This window comes from Pseudophryne corroboree, chromosome 10 (genome assembly GCF_028390025.1).
Source record: "Pseudophryne corroboree isolate aPseCor3 chromosome 10, aPseCor3.hap2, whole genome shotgun sequence".
Taxonomy (NCBI): Eukaryota; Metazoa; Chordata; class Amphibia; order Anura; family Myobatrachidae; genus Pseudophryne; species Pseudophryne corroboree.
Genome location: NC_086453.1, coordinates 54,895,474 through 54,911,421, shown reverse-complemented (window position 1 = coordinate 54,911,421; position 15,948 = coordinate 54,895,474). Strand labels below are relative to the sequence as shown.

The window sequence follows — 15,948 nt, the reverse complement described above, 5'->3', positions numbered from 1 at the left end:
AGATTCTAACTGAGGTCTGGAGGAGGGGCATAGAGGGAGGAGCCAGTGCACACCAGGTAGTCCTAATTCTTTCTTAGAGTGCCCAGTCTCCTTCGGAGCCCGCTATTCCCCATGGTCCTTACGGAGTTCCCAGCATCCACTAGGACGTCAGAGAAAGTAATATTACTTTTCAGGAGATCCTCATATACTGTAAATATATTTTACACCAGCAGAGGGAGCTGTTGCCTAACAATCACTCTGCTATAATTCTTGGGGCTGATTTTACTATGCACTATGCAGGTAGTGCAGCAGGGGGAGCTAATTCTGTAATAAGCAACCTTTACTGGGGGGAGGGGGATGACCCATCCCTTATACATTCTGGCGCCATAATCATTAAATATGGCCCCCACTAAATGTCTGCCCCACATATGCTTTTACCTAGGACGGCTCCCCATTCATTTTTATAGTTTTTACTGGCTTGTTAAACTCACTTGCTGCTTTTGCTCCCCTCCCGCCGCCCGCTGGCTGGCGCGCGCCGAGTCTGCCATCGGCGCTCGGCGAAACAGTCTTTTCCCCGCTACTATCTGGCGCGCTCCGGACCCGCTGGCCGGCGCGCGCCTTGACAGCCCCGTAGCGGCGCCTGTGCTCCGCTTCGGCGGACTGATTCTCCTTGTGCAGCGCGCCTCTCTGCCGTCGCTCCCTGCTCACAGGGAGGAAGGGCTGAGTCCCGCGCCGCACTCTGCTCCCGCCGCTGTAGCTGCAAGAGGGGGTCTATTTCTTTTATCAGGAGGCAGCAGTTCAAGAAAGAAAAATAAATAAATAAATAAATAAATAAAGTACATGAAGTACCCTAGCCTAAGCTACGTCTTCCTTCAACCAGTACTCACTGTTAGGAAGACTTGGAGGATCTCCTGTGGAGAGAGGCAGGTCCCTTCAATAGGGATCTTTGTCTCTCCAATATATATGTGTCTTTGTCTGCCTTTTAGTAGGTGGACGCAGCACACTCTTGTATTTTAGTCAGGAGCTCAGTGCTCCCACGTGCTGTTACCTCTAGCACAATTTTTCAAACTGAGGGAGGAGGGATGTGAAGGGGGAGGAACCGGCTGTGCAGACAATGCTAATTTTAGATTGTGCCACACCTCCGGTTGCAAGCTTCACACCCCTACTGTATAGGACTCCAGTGTCCCCTAGTGGATGAAAGAGAAAGGAAGATCCCCACACTCTCTTGGGTTTATGCGACCGAAAGGACTGCATCTGATAATGTGGCGTTTTCTTAGGCTGTGAGGAAACATAAGGCAAAAAAGTTGATTTACCTGCCGTAGCTGTGGAAACTAGGTCCGTGAGACCTTCCCCAAACAATTCCTCACCCATGTAAGGTAAAACCTCCATATGCCTCTTCGAGTCGGCATCGCCCGTCCATTGTCGGGTCCATAGGGCTCGCCTAGCCAAAATCGCCATAGCGTTGGCTCTGGAACCCAGTAGGCCAATGTCTCTCTGAGCATCTCTCATATATAGGACAGCATCTTTAATATGACCCAGGGTCAATAAAATGGTTTCCTTATCCAGCGAATCTATATCAGCAGATAAGGTATCTGTCCACGCTGCTACAGCGCTACAAACCCAAGCCGGTCTGAGTAAGGTACCAGTATGTGTGTAAATAGACTTCAAGGTAGTCTCCTGCCTGCGATCAGCAGGATCCTTGAGGGTTGCCGTATCTTGAGATGGCAGCGCTACCTTTTTGGATAAGTGTGTCAACGCTTTGTCCACCCTTGGGGAGGATTCCCACCATATCCTGTCCTTAGCCGGGAAAGGATACGCCATAAGAATCCTTTTGGGAATCTGCAGTTTTTTATCTGGAGTTTCCCAAGCTTTTTCAAATAATTTGTTCAGCTCATGAGATGGAGGAAAGGTTACCTCAGGTTTCTTTTCTTTAAACATGTGGACCCTCGTGTCAGGGACAGAGGGTTCATCCGTGATATCCAACACCTCTTTTATAGCAATAATCATACAATGAATACTTTTAGTCAATTTTGGCTGCAACTTTGCATCATCGTAGTCGACACTGGAGTCAGAATCCGTGTCGGTATCAGTGTCTACTATTTGGGATAGTGGGCGCTTTTGAGACCCAGAAGATCCCTGTGACATAGTGAAAGGCAGGGCTAAACTCCCTGTACATTCCCTGGACTCAGCTTTGTCCAACCTTTTGTGCAATAAATTCACATTTGCATTTAAAACATTCCACATATCCAACCAGTCAGGTGTCAGCGTTGCCGACGGAGACACCACACTCATTTGCTCCACTTCCTCCCTAGAAGAGCCTTCCGATTCAGACATGCCGACACACGCGTACCGACACACCACACACTCAGGGAATTCTCTATCTGGAGACAGTTCCCCCACAAGGCCCTTTGGAGAGAGAGAGAGTATGCCAGCACACACCCAGCGCCAATGACCCAGGGAAAAAATTACCCAGATAGCGCTTTTATTTTATATATATATATATATATATATATATATATATATATATATATATATATAAACACTGCGCCAAATTATGTGCCCCCCCTTCTTTCAAACCCTCTGTCACCATGTTCAGCAGGGGAGAGTCTGGGGAGCCAGCTTCTCAGCGGTGTGCTGTGGAGAAAATGGCGCTGGTGAGTGCTGAGGATCAAGCTCCGCCCCCTCAGCGGCGGGCTTCGGTCCCGCTTGATTTCTTTTAAAACTGGCGGGGGATGTCAGAATATACAATGCAGAGCCCATATATGTCCCTATATTGCCAGACCAGAGGTTTAAATTGCTGCCCAGGGCGCCCCCCCTGCGCCCTGCCGTGTGTGTGCTGTGTGGGAGCAATGGCGCGCAGCGGTAACGCTGCGCGTTACCTCTATGAAGATCTGAAGTCTTCTGCCGCCTTTGAAGTCTTCTTTCTTCTTATACTCACCCGGATTCTATCTTCCGGCTCTGTGAGGAGGAAGGCGGCGCGGCTCCGGGACGAACAGCTAGGAGAGACCTGCGTTCCGACTCCCTCTGGAGCTAATGGTGTCCAGTAGCCTAAGAAGCAGAGCCTAGCAGTTAAGTAGGTCTGCTTCTCTCTCCTCAGTCCCTCGATGCAGGGAGCCTGTTGCCAGCAGGCTCCCTGAAAATAAAAAACCTAACAAAAATTATTTCTTTCAGGAAACTCAGGAGAGCTCCCTGTAATGCACCCAGTCTCCTCTGGGCACAGTATCAAACTGAGGGGCATAGAGGGAGGAGCCAGTGCACACCCATATCTAAAGTTCTTTTTAGTGCCTATGTCTCCTGCGGAGCACGTCTATTCCCCATGGTCCTTACGGAGTCCCCAGCATCCTCTAGGACGTAAGAGAAAGAAGAACGCTCTCCTACAAAAACATCAAGACATGAAGGATAACAGCAGCACAATTAGAGCACTCAGTCTCGCCCAATAGACTCAAAGACAGAGACCCCATGATGTGCTGGCCAAGAGCCAATCAGAACAGGCGGTAAGCTAGACAGATGGTCAGGATAATTCACCTTGCACCCAACTGCCAGCCAAACCGTCTGAGCATCATCAAGGACCAGTAGATCCACCATCTTGTAGACCTCACTCGTCCTCTGGACCCAAGTCGTCAAAGAGTCCAGGGTAACTGGAGAAAACTCTGCGTGGGACCTGGAATATCCAATCCATCCTCGCCGATGTCTGGCTTATTAAGTCCTCAAGATACGGAGAACAGAAAGAAACCAGAGGCTTCACCTCATGCTTAAACCACCTGAAACCTCCAGTACCTCCGATTCTGTGATGTTGAGTGCTTGGCATACTGGGGGTCATTCAGGTGAGCTTGCACCTGCGCCCATCGTTGTACAGTACAGATTTCACACTTGGACTAGAGAGCAGACACAGACAGCCATAGCTCCATGTGTGCAGTACCACCCTAACCAGTGGGCTATTTAAATGTGGGATACATGAACAGTCGTTACAGCATAGAAGTTACCTTTGCTTTTGTCACTTCGGAATCCATCGGATGGTTGGCTTTAAAAATTTTCTGTGCTTCTTGCTGTGGCCTGTAGACGTATAAGGCATCATTTAGTTTCAGTATTAGATTTAATGCAACGGTCTTGCCATGTATAATTGAACACAATTGACAATCCTTTGCTTGCTGTGCACCTCTTTAGCATCTCACAGTGGGCCTGGTTCAGATGTGGTTGGAGTTGCTATCACTGCTGCTTACATAGAAGCAGCATTGATAGCACTAATATGGTAATGCAGCAGGGGGCATCACGCCTCCTGCTGCATTATTGACCCCAACGGTGTCCAAGGACGCAGTACCGGATCTTCCCAATCACCATCGAGGGGGAAGCTTGCGGTAGCCATGGAGACACGCAAGCCACCCATCGCAGAGCATCAGTGCACAACTCTGAATACGGCCCACTGTCACAGCCAACTCTCCTCAGTGACACTGCATTGTGATTATTAGCTGAATGATAAAGAATGGAATTACAGGCTTAGCTGTTTCCAGCGCTGGAAGAAGTCCTGGGACGGCATCTCAGTAGCTTGGAAGAACTTGTTGATGGTGATTGGCAATTTCAAGGTGAGGTTCTGTAAAGTTCCTCCATACCTAAAAGACGTCGCAGCGTTAAAGTGTACAGAACCAGAAACGCAAATGCTCCAGAACACACAGCAGCTTTCACCTACCTGAATTTAATATTAATGAGTGGAGCTTCATGAAAGTCGGATAAGCACTCAATGTTTAGAACCTGCTGAACCTGGGCTCCTCCTTCCACCACAGGGTCAACGGGCTTGGTCTGAATGTTAAGCTGTAAAACAGCAAGTTAAGGACAGTGCTGCACAGGTGACACATAAATGGTATTCCAGGAAGGTAACACATAAATAAGGCTCTATATACAGTATATGAAAGAATTGTGTTAGACAAAGACTGGGCTGAGGAACCAGGTCTTTATTCTATTAGGAACCTGCCAGTAGTCTTGCTTCCATGTTCTAAACCAGGGGTGGGGAACCTCCGGCCCGCAGGCCTTATCCGGCCTGGACAGGCATTTTGACCGGACAAGAGGCAGCCGCCGAGTGTAAAGCCGTTTGCGGCGCACGGCTTCCTAGTTTTCTCACTGTATTCAATGTACAGTGTGAACAAGCTACTTCTCCCATGATGTAGTGCGTGGCAGACGGCTCAGAGAGATATGAGGCAGCTGTGTAAAGCCGTCCCTGGCGCATGGATTCCTAGGAGATGTAGTTTTCTCACACTGTGCACTGTATTCCGTGTACAGTGTGAGAAAACTACATCTCCCTTGATGCAATGCGCAGCAGATAGCTCCGGGAGATATGAGGAAGCTTTGGAGAGAGAGGAAGCTCTGCTGTCTGTGGGTGGGAGGAATGACTGTGCTGCAAATTTAGGACCTGGGCCAGTGGTGGTGAGTGCATATACTGGGGCCTTATGCGTGTCTGTCATTACGGGGGGCAGTGTGTGTGAGCAGCTATTACTGTGGCCATTATTTGTAAGGCCACGCCTACTTTCCTAGAAAGCACGCATTGGGGGCGCTTAAAAAAATAGGATTTTGGTACTTACCAGGTAAATCCTTTTCTTTGAATCCATAGGGGGCACTGGAGTACTCTTGGGATATGGACGGCGTAGCAGAACAAAGGCACTGAATATTTAAATTTAGAACTCTCCACCCCTCCATATCCCAGAGTACCTCAGTGTACGAACCCAGTGTTTTTACTGAGCGAACTGCTATAGAGAGGTTGACAATGGAGAATTCCTATAACATACCGGACAACAACAAAGTTGACCCATAAAGTTAATGTCAACTAAACAGTTGACAGCATAACCGATAGACCTTGATAGTTTGAACCAAAAAGGTGAAAATGTGTTACCATAAGCTCCTTTGAGCGTAATACAAACAAGGTAAAACCTGTTACCCTAAGCTCCTTTGAGCTTAAACAACCCAGGTAAACTGCTCTGGGTGGGCGTCCAGTGCCCCCTATGGATTCAAAGAAAAGGATTTACCTGGTAAGTACCAAAATCCTATTTTCTTCTTCATCCACTAGGGGTCACTGGAGTACTCTTGGGACGTACCAAAGCTTCCCTCGTGGGCGGGAGAGCTGTTTGACACTTGTAACAGTAGGCAGCCAAAGCTAGATGCTGATGCCGCAACCATTCATAACGTGTAAACGTGCACAAACGTGGTGCACTGAAGGCTATGTAGCCGCGTAGTAGACGCTCCACGACCCGCTGGGGCTGACATTCCCACAGAACCTGTGGGATGAGCTGTTACTGACGTAGGCGACTGTAACTTAGCCTTAAAGTAAGCCTGACTTGTAGTCATTGTTATCCAACTGGATAATGTCTGCTGAGAAAACTGGCTAACCCCAGTTGGCAGCATCATAGAGAACAAACAACGTATCCGTATTACGTACTGTAGACGGTCGGGACATATAGACGCGTAATGCGTGTACCACATTCAGAATTCTAGAATGTGCTGTCAACACAGGAACCACTATTGGTATACTGATTGCTTTGTCATGAGAAAACGTAAATACGGTGGCTTGGAATACAAGGCACCCAAATATGAAAACAAAACCCTTGCCGAAGCTAAGGCTAGAAGAAAAATGTTTTCCCAAGTGAGAAACTTAATCCCCATTTGTTGTAAGGGTTCAAAATATGAAAACTGTAAGAAATGTGAACCCAACCTCAAGTCGCCTGGCGCTGTAGGTGGGATAAATGGAGGCTGCACTTTGATGACACCTTGTATAAAGGTGTGTACCGACGCAATAGAGTCAAACGTCTTTGAAAATAAGTTGACCACACAGATACCTGCACCCTCAGTGCAGATAAACGCAGTTCTCCATCCCACCCTGTTTGTAAAATAACAGAATACGGGTAACTTGAAAGATGATGTCGGAAACTTCCGAGCTTTACCACCTATATATGCACACCAAATTTGTAATAATGAATTTGTAATAATGAGCTGCCTTAAGCAGCTTACTAGCTCGTAACATGATAAGTATAACCGATACTGTAATGACCTATTTCTTTTCTTAAGAGGGCGGTCTGAACCCCCCACCCCGTCAACCGCAGCCGCGGTATATAGGTAATAGGTACTTAGGTAACTAGGGGTAAAAGAACGTTCCCTGTTGTAACAGGTTGGACGTATTATGAGCGGACCAAGATCGTGTGCCAGTATTCCTTGGAGATTCGAGAAGCAAGCTCTCCGAAACCCATGAGATATCACTAGTATGACTGTGACGAACTGTCTTATGATCCGTTTTCGCAACGGAGAGAGAGCAGCGGAAAATGGTGGAGCCAGATACACGATGCTGTATGACCACACGAATGTGAGAGACTCCACCGCCACTGCCCTTGTGATCTGTCGTTCTGTACACATACTGAGCGTTTGTAATTGTGGCGAGATGCCATCATGTATACCTGAGGGTAACTCCTTTTGTGTACTCACATATGAAACACCTCTGGATTTACTGTCCAGTTTTCAGGATATAAATCCTGACGGGCGAGATCATCTGTCTAACAGATGTCCAAACGCGGAATGAACCCCGTTGACATCCTCCCATAATGGTGTTGTGGGCAATAGAGGATTCGAGTTACCTGCTGCATTGCCATGCGGCTACTTGGTTCTTGTGTATGCAACTCCCGTTACGTTGTCTGACCGCACTTGGTCAGACTGAAAGCGAAGCATGTAGTGCATTGAAAATTGCACGGAGTTCCAGGACATTTATCGACAGCAATCTGTCGTGATCCGTTTTAGAACTCTGTCGCTGATCTTTTTTAACTACAACTCCTGAACCTCTGAGACTCTTGTCCAGAGTATATACACCCTCGCCCCTCTGTGGGAAACGCGAGTGAAGGCCGGCGAACTAAAGCGCTTTGAAAACACATCATTATTGTTAACAGGCGAATACACCAATGTACCGCTAGTGTGCGTGGCTTTTACACCAATTACTAGATGTACATTTGTTCTTGCTGGTGTAGTAGGTAAATGTCTTTGATTTACCGTATTTATAATCTTACCTAGGAATTGACGTCGTTTAGACGGAATTAGATGCGATTGTTTTTAAAACTTGACCTGCCACCGCAGTATACATTAGTAGCGCAAGTTAGAGGAACTCTGTTGAGACAGAGTTCTTATGAGCAGATCGTCTAAGTATGGACGATTGTCACTGGCAGGACTCTGAGATGAGCTATCATCACCAACATCACTTTGGTAAATACCCGAGGCGTTGACACGATGCCAAATGGTAGTGAAATGGTTAATGGTTGTGGCGTTTTGCAAACGCTAGAACCTGTGATGACCAAACCGGAATGGGTAAATACGCATTGTGAAGATCAAGTGCAATTATGCAATTTTGTGGCTCCAATATGCAAATAGTAACCGCAGAAAATCCATTTTCAAACTGCATTAAGTGACTTGCTGATTGAGACTGCGACGGAGCTGTCTGGTTTTGTTACCCCAAACAGAGGGGAATAAATAACCCTGACTCTGTTGGTGTACTACTGCCTGGATATAAAAACAGCTGAAAACCAGCAGAGACTAAATGGCAACCTGCCAAACCGTTCGACAGAGGCAGTCTTGTCCTTTAATCTGTAAATATCTGAGACATCCATGAGTTGATGTCTGGAAACCCCGCAAATGTAACGTGTAAAGACGCGCTTCCAGAATTGGAACATGGAGATGCCTAAGAGGTCATCAAGCCACTGGCTTGCTGACTGTAGCGTCGTGTCGTTACAAGGCGTGACTGTTTTGTCTTTGAAAAAACTGAAGTCTAAAGAGATTAAACGCCGGCACCAGTATTTCCGTTTTGATACTGGCTGCGGTAATGGCTGATCAAATTTAGGACCAACAAGTTCTGGCCTTGTCGCACTTAAACTGGCGACGATGAAAGTAACCGGCGTTAGCAGAAGCTTTACAGATATACTCTGCAGCTTCTTTTTCATTGTTTCCATACATAGAGTCTAGTGACCCAAATGTATTCTGGGTTTTTATAATGTTTTACACAGACGCATTTACCAATGGCGGATCGCGTCATTTTGGAAACGATAAAATAGTGGTTAGAGTCTACTCAGTCTCTGTAAAAATGGAGACATTGACTCACTGGGATTTAGCAATGTATGGTTGTCAAAAACCCCGCCCTATCTGAGTGCTGGTCTAATGTACCCTTCTCACTGGTAGTTATCGGTGTGAGATTTGACATAGAATTGTGCATTAAATTATAAGACCAGTCAACAACTGTCTTTTGTTAGAGCTGGCGGAGTAACTTCCGAGACTCCGATGTTACCGCTCTTGTAATTTGAATTGCCAATGCTTAACATAGGATTTTTAAAAATTATTTGTAGTCTGCGCTAGAGCCTTACTCGCTATGCAGACAGACCCCACAATAGGCAACGGACAGACACTTGCACGACTTATTGTTATGTGTCATATATATATTTTATTGCTGAACAGCATATTTATATGAAACTCATGGTTGTTTCTCTCTACGGAAATCTATAGTAAAAGCGAAAGATTTATTTGATGTGAAGAGAAACTAGAGTATTCTTTATGTGAAAAACAGTTCACATGGGCATGTGAAACCCGAACCAACTTCCCACTAACACCCCTGCGCCTCTGGTGGCTTAGAGATGTAGGGCAGGAATGTTCCAGAATTACACCCTGGAAAACAACAGGAAGCATGGTTAAAATGGCCCCTTTGCCATGCTGACCGTGATAATCACAGAACAAGTGACAAATGTTTCCGTGTTAATCTAGCCTATTATACAGTATAATCACAGGCTGGGTACAACACATGCTCTATTAATAAATATATATATATATATATATACTTGCAATTGTCGGATCGGCACTCTCCTAGCGATGGATATGTTGCTCAGGTGCCATCTGGAGGAATTAATGCAGGTAGCAAACTGTGTAACAAACAGCGGCACTCAGAGACTGACACAGCGTGAATAAAGTGCTGGTGCTTTTAATTCATGGCTGGTAACTCCAACGTTTCGGGGCACGCAAGCCCCTTTTTCAAGGTGAGCCTTGAAAAAGGGGCTTGCGTGCCCCGAAACGTTGGAGTTACCAGCCATGAATTAAAAGCACCAGCACTTTATTCACGCTGTGTCAGTCTCTGAGTGCCGCTGTTTGTTACACAGTTTGCTACCTATATATATATATATATATATATAGGCTCAATAGCCTATGATAATTACAGACATTAATATATTTATACAGCATTTACATAAGCTCAATAGCCTATTATACAGTGATAATCACAGACTTAATATAGGCTCAATAGCCTATTATACAGTGATAACCACCAACATTAATATATAGGCTGAATAACCTATTATACAGTGATAATAACAGCCATTAATATAGGCTCAATAGCCTATTATACTGTGAAACTCACAGACAGTAATATATGCTCAATAGCCTATTACTCCCAGGACAGGTAACAATACATTATAAATACCTGTCACCTATATATAGCTGCCTATACACTGTGCTGCTGTATATTTAATCCGCCAGAATTCCACCGTGCCTTGTAACGCTGTGTCCTGCGGGAAGCCTGCAGCCTCATAGCGCTGGCACATGTGGGTGGATGGCTGCTGGGCGGCCGGACGGAGCGGCGGTCCCCGTCTCTGTACTGAGACTGAGGGAGCGTCTGCGGCCGTATGGCGCTGGGCGGCCGGACGGAGCTGGGCGGCCGGACGGAGCGCTGGGACGGGCGGCCTGCAGACATAGCGGCTGGGGCTTGCGGGCGGAAGAGCAGAAGCAGGTATTAACCCAAACATAGCGGGGCGGCAGCCTGCGCTGACCGCCCCGTTCCCCAGCCTACCTTGTCTCCTGATCATGGCTGCGACGGGCTTCTTATGTGTAAGCTCGTCCAGCTGTTGTAAATTATGGCTGTGACGGGCTTCTTCTGTAAGCTCCGTCCAGCTCTGTAGTCCTGGCTGCGACGGGCTTCTTATGTGTAAGCTCGTCCAGCTGTCTTGTAAATCATGGCTGTGACGGGCTTCTTCTGTAAGCTCCGTCCAGCTCTGTAGTCCTGGCTGCGACGGAGCTTCTTTGTGTAAGCTCCGTCCAGTCCTCTATAGTCATCTGGAGTAGATCATGGCTGCGACGGGGCTTCTTCCTGTAAGCTCCGTCCAGCTCAGGCAGCAGTTCATGGCTGTGACGGGGCTTCTATCTGCAAGCTCCGTTTACAGCAGGTAGTGAACTGCGTGTGGCTGTGAGGGTGCTCTTTGTGAGGACCGACACGCCATGCGCTGCCCGTGCAGCGGCACTATCCCGGACCCATGTTTTTCTTGAAACTGGGAAGGGATGTGCTATTAAAAAAAAAAATGAAAAATAAAAATGAAAAATTAATAAAAATCTTCCAACAAGTGTGGGAATCCCACAAGCCGATGTTAGTGCTTTGAGCACAGAAAAAACACTGGGTTCGTACACCGAGGTACTCTGGGATATGGAGGGGTGGAGAGTTCTAAATTTAAATATTCAGTGCCTTTGTTCTGCTACGCCGTCCATATCCCAAGAGTACTCCAGTGACCCCTAGTGGATGAAGAAGAAATGGCCCGCGAATGATGTTGAAAAAATCCGAATGGCCCTTGGCAGGTAAACGGTTCCCCGCCCCTGTACTGAACCATGCAAGAAACACAGAGAAAATCTGCTACGAGATACAGCCACACGTTCCTAGCATCAGGCCACAGGAATGTATTTCAGTAGGTCAAAAAGTTAAAAGGATATCATTCTGCAGGTCCCCTGGGTAGGACACTGTCGGAGTGAAACTCTGGAACTGCACTGAGGTTTTGTTACCATAAAACAAATACATACGCCCTGCAAAAGAGAAGACACATAATCCACAGTGCAACTAATAAGTATCTAAATATTATTATACATAGTGTTCATTTTAGCACCTGTCACAACCCATGCAGTTCCTCTTTCCTGCCTGTGGTGTCTCTTTTCCCTGGTGCTTTTAGCGCTGAGATACAGACCAGAGTGCTAAAAGCACCAGAGCGACACACCAGGCAGGAGAGAGGAAATGCACGGGTTGTGTACAGGTGCAGGGCGCTAGAATTAACACTACTAATATACATACACTCTCAGTGCTCACCTAGGTTCTGTCGGAATTCTGACTTCACGCCAATCTGCAAAAGCTGGTTCTCAAACAGGACCCCGTTATTCTTGCAGACAAACCTAAGACCACAAGTTCCATTATTCATTAAAAATGTGGGCAGCAGAACAATTCACAATGTATTGATGAGAGGACATGAGATGAACAGCACAGCTGAAACACAGGGGTCAGAGAACATTCTGGGTTTATAACCTTCTCAGCTGGTTTGTACTTGTATCTGACCTTACCGGATATCTGTAACTTTAACACTACACTCTATTCAGATGTTCCAATCCACTCCATCTACACCTTATGGGTGCATTGAGGCAGCTTGTCCAGGATTATTAGAGAGGTCCACTGCTGAGGACTATTAGAGAGGTCCACTGCTGAGGACTATTAGAGAGGTCCACTGCTGAGGACTATTAGAGAGGTCCACTGCTGAGGACTATTAGAGAGGTCCACTGCTGAGGACTATTAGAGAGGTCCACTGCTGAGGACTATTAGAGAGGTCCACTGCTGAGGACTATTAAGAGAGGTCCACTGCTGAGGACTATTAAGAGACTATTAAGAGAGGTCCATTGCTGAGGACTATTAAAGAGGTCCATTGCTGATGATGATTTTTATTTCCATACACCTGATAGGGACCCCTGGAAACACAGGGGTCATAGAACATTCTGGGTTTATAACCTTCTCAGCTGGTTTGTACTTGTATCTGACCTTACCGGATATCTGTAACTTTAACACTACACTCTATTCAGATGTTCCAATCCACTCCATCTACACCTTATGGGTGCTGATAAAGCTAAATATTTATCTTATATAAAACCCTTTGTGAGGTCTAAGAACACTGTACGCTATTTACGTATGAAGTACCGTAAGGGTACGCTTGTTGCGTAACAATCGCTCAGCCGTGGTCGAGACGCTCAAGCGTCACGTTCGCTCACGGCCAAGAGATCACAGGCAGGCACGCTATTGGCTGCTGACTAACGTAATGGTTCACTATAGCGTAACGGACGCTGTATCGGGAGCGGGCTGCTCGAGCGATACAGACGCTCACGAGAATACGCTGTTGGTATCGGACACACTTATGGGTGAGCGACTACCGTAATGCTACGCTATCAGCGTAGCGGACGCTCGAGACCACGAGGAGATCACGAGCGGCGCTGACGCTCACAATGTTAAACCTTTAAATCTAAACCATAAACAGTATATTATGCAGTAAAACCTTAGTGTAGTGATAGTGTGTAGATGCAACCTTGTGTAACCTGATTAACTTAAAAGCTGTTTGAGCGTCACCGACGCTCTGAGAATACTAGACACTATAAGAAATACACAGATACCTGGGCTTAGGGTCCAACGCCTAATATATATATATTATGAATGATATACTTGCAAAAGAATTAATACAAATACAAATCATACGCTACAATATAACATAGACTAACTAACCAGGTAACTACACAGTAAATACAATACAATTAAGTTTAAGAGAAGAATGAGAGAAAGAGAAGAGAGAGAGAGATATGGCCCATAATAACAAGAGAGAAACAGTATGATTACGGAGAAAAACTTACGCACAAAGGAAACGATCGCATGCGCCTCTGCACATCCAGCTCCCGATTTTCAGCAATGATAACCGTTGAAGAGTAAGAGCTGGATGTGATCGGCCTTTCTATTTATGCCCCACACACAATGCAATTCAATGGTCCCTACAATCTCATTGTTCATTGGACACAGGAATTCGGCCTTGCATCATAACAAAAGGTCATAGGTTGATTCATACAGGTGGGCTGTGACTGCTTCCAACTGTTCAGGTGGGTGGGATACTGAGTTTCCCGCCGCATGACTAAATAAGAACAAATAATAGTAAATGGACATAAACTTCTTATGTCCATAACTATTCGCACGAGCGATTAATCCGCTCCAAACCAACACCGGAATATTACTATTTAAATACTCTTCCGATGGGTACCAAACACCACTGTATGACCCCTGTTAGACCCTTCGTACAATACAAAGAGGGATCTCTCTGTTCAGGAACATGCTATGTTAACTAAACTTTCAGAATCTATCAAAGGGACCATGATCTACAAAATACATTATTACTGAAAATATGTAACGATTGAGTCGCACGCTACGATCACATAAACTCTACCGTAAATACGCATACCGTGCGCCTGCGGGTGCCCGCGACTGTGAGTATGCGCACGCACGGGAGAGCGCACGCATGCGCAGCGCGGACCAGAATGAGGTGCCAATATGGCAGTGTGTATAGAGATATTTTTCTGACTTTGACAGTCCACCCTTTGGCAGTCAATAATAACTGCCACCTTCTAAAACATTTCAAAAGAGAAAAATATATGTCAGGGGTTAATACATTTACATGGTTGGGTAGGGGAGGAGAGGAGAAGGTAGGAAAAGGGTATGACCTAGTGAGATAGCAGAAGCATGTGTGTATGAATCCGTGCTTGGGGGTCATGTATCATCGTGCCGTACGTGTTTTAAATCAAGCTTCGAGGTATTGCGAAGTATACATTTGAATTCCTTCTTATCCCGTGGTACGGGTCTGTGGATGGGCTGTCAAACTTTACCGAGCTCTTTTCGGCTTTGGTTGTAACAAAATGGGGGAGCACATTTTAGTTGATGATACATGAATGGGGGAGATATGTGATTGCTGATATCTGTGCCTGTATTCCCTATCGACTATGTGTGTCATTACCTGAGGGTTGTAGAAATGAAGAAAAGACATAATTACGGTAAATGCGGTGGTATTCTATGTCAGGTAAATGTACATTCGTCGATTGAGGTCTTGTTTGGTGTCTGTTGAATGCAGTCTTCTTTGTGCTTTTGCTCATAAGGTGCGAGCAAAGCTGTCAATGTCCATAGATTTACAAAAGTGTTGGGCTAGCGTAATTTTAAAATTTCTAGGGAAACTGGGGATCCATGGCATAGTTCATCAAAAATCTGTGTATCAGGTTGTCAAAACTTCTTCTTTAATCCATCTGTTGTCTGTATATCGGCTCATCAAATTCCTCGTCCAAGTGGGTCTTTTTACCTTGGAGGAAACGGAAAAACAGGTGAAAGAAACGGACCGTAGAAATCGCATTTTCATCACATCATTGTTTCTACATTTGGGTCATAAATCAAGTCCATTGGAATTACAGTTTCCTCACTCCTTAAACTCATTACCCTAGTACGATGATTGCACCTCATTAAAGCCTGACCGCCTCTAAATATCAAACCAATCGTTATGATAACACCTAAGATACATAGGAGAAACTTCCCAACATCCATTATAACTCCTTGGGCCCATTCTCCTAAACCGGAGAACCAATTTCGCGGGTTCAACCATGACACCCAACCAGTCAGCTCATTACTCACAGCAGCAAGGGTGAGATTGTGTCTTCTGCGAAATTCCCACTTTAATTGGAGAATATCGTCCATCTTTTGGTCTATGACCTCGACCGGGTCCTCGGTGCTATTCGTAATATATGTGCAACATTTCACGCCGTATTGTGTTGCCAGTGTGACACATTATCCGCCTGTTACTGCTGTGAGGTAATTGAGAACCATTCTATGCTGTACCAGTTCTGTCTTGTAAGCTTGAAGTTCCCTTTCAGTATACCTAAATGTGTCATCATACATTTCAGTGATATTGTCTAACAAATTGGCGAGCGCAGAAATGTATTTATAATTCAGCACTCCTCTAGCGGTGCGGGTGAAATCTAACGCGATTAAGAATTGAATCCCGGTGGATTCACTTATCAGATCAGAGGCCGGATGCTCTGTCTTCTCTATCAGGTGCCTTTTAACAACGTGCTCGTAATGGGTGTGAGTATAAGGAGCTTGGGCAC

The 15,948-nt window shown here is 45.9% G+C and overlaps 1 protein-coding gene and 1 pseudogene across 2 annotated transcripts in view; both read right to left on the bottom strand.

Moving 5' to 3' along the window:
• Window positions 1–15,948, bottom strand: part of AP2A1 (adaptor related protein complex 2 subunit alpha 1) — a 188,874-nt gene that overhangs the window by 26,326 nt on the left and 146,600 nt on the right. For both annotated transcript variants that reach the window (XM_063942412.1, XM_063942413.1), the window contains 5 exons: window positions 12,095–12,177; window positions 11,728–11,817; window positions 4,664–4,787; window positions 4,470–4,586; window positions 3,963–4,032 (listed from right to left, as the gene is read on the bottom strand). In XM_063942412.1, the coding sequence (XP_063798482.1) occupies window positions 3,963–4,032; window positions 4,470–4,586; window positions 4,664–4,787; window positions 11,728–11,817; window positions 12,095–12,177 (484 nt within the window). The remainder of the gene's footprint in view (window positions 1–3,962; window positions 4,033–4,469; window positions 4,587–4,663; window positions 4,788–11,727; window positions 11,818–12,094; window positions 12,178–15,948) is intronic.
• Window positions 9,431–9,532, bottom strand: LOC134967964 (U5 spliceosomal RNA; annotated as a pseudogene).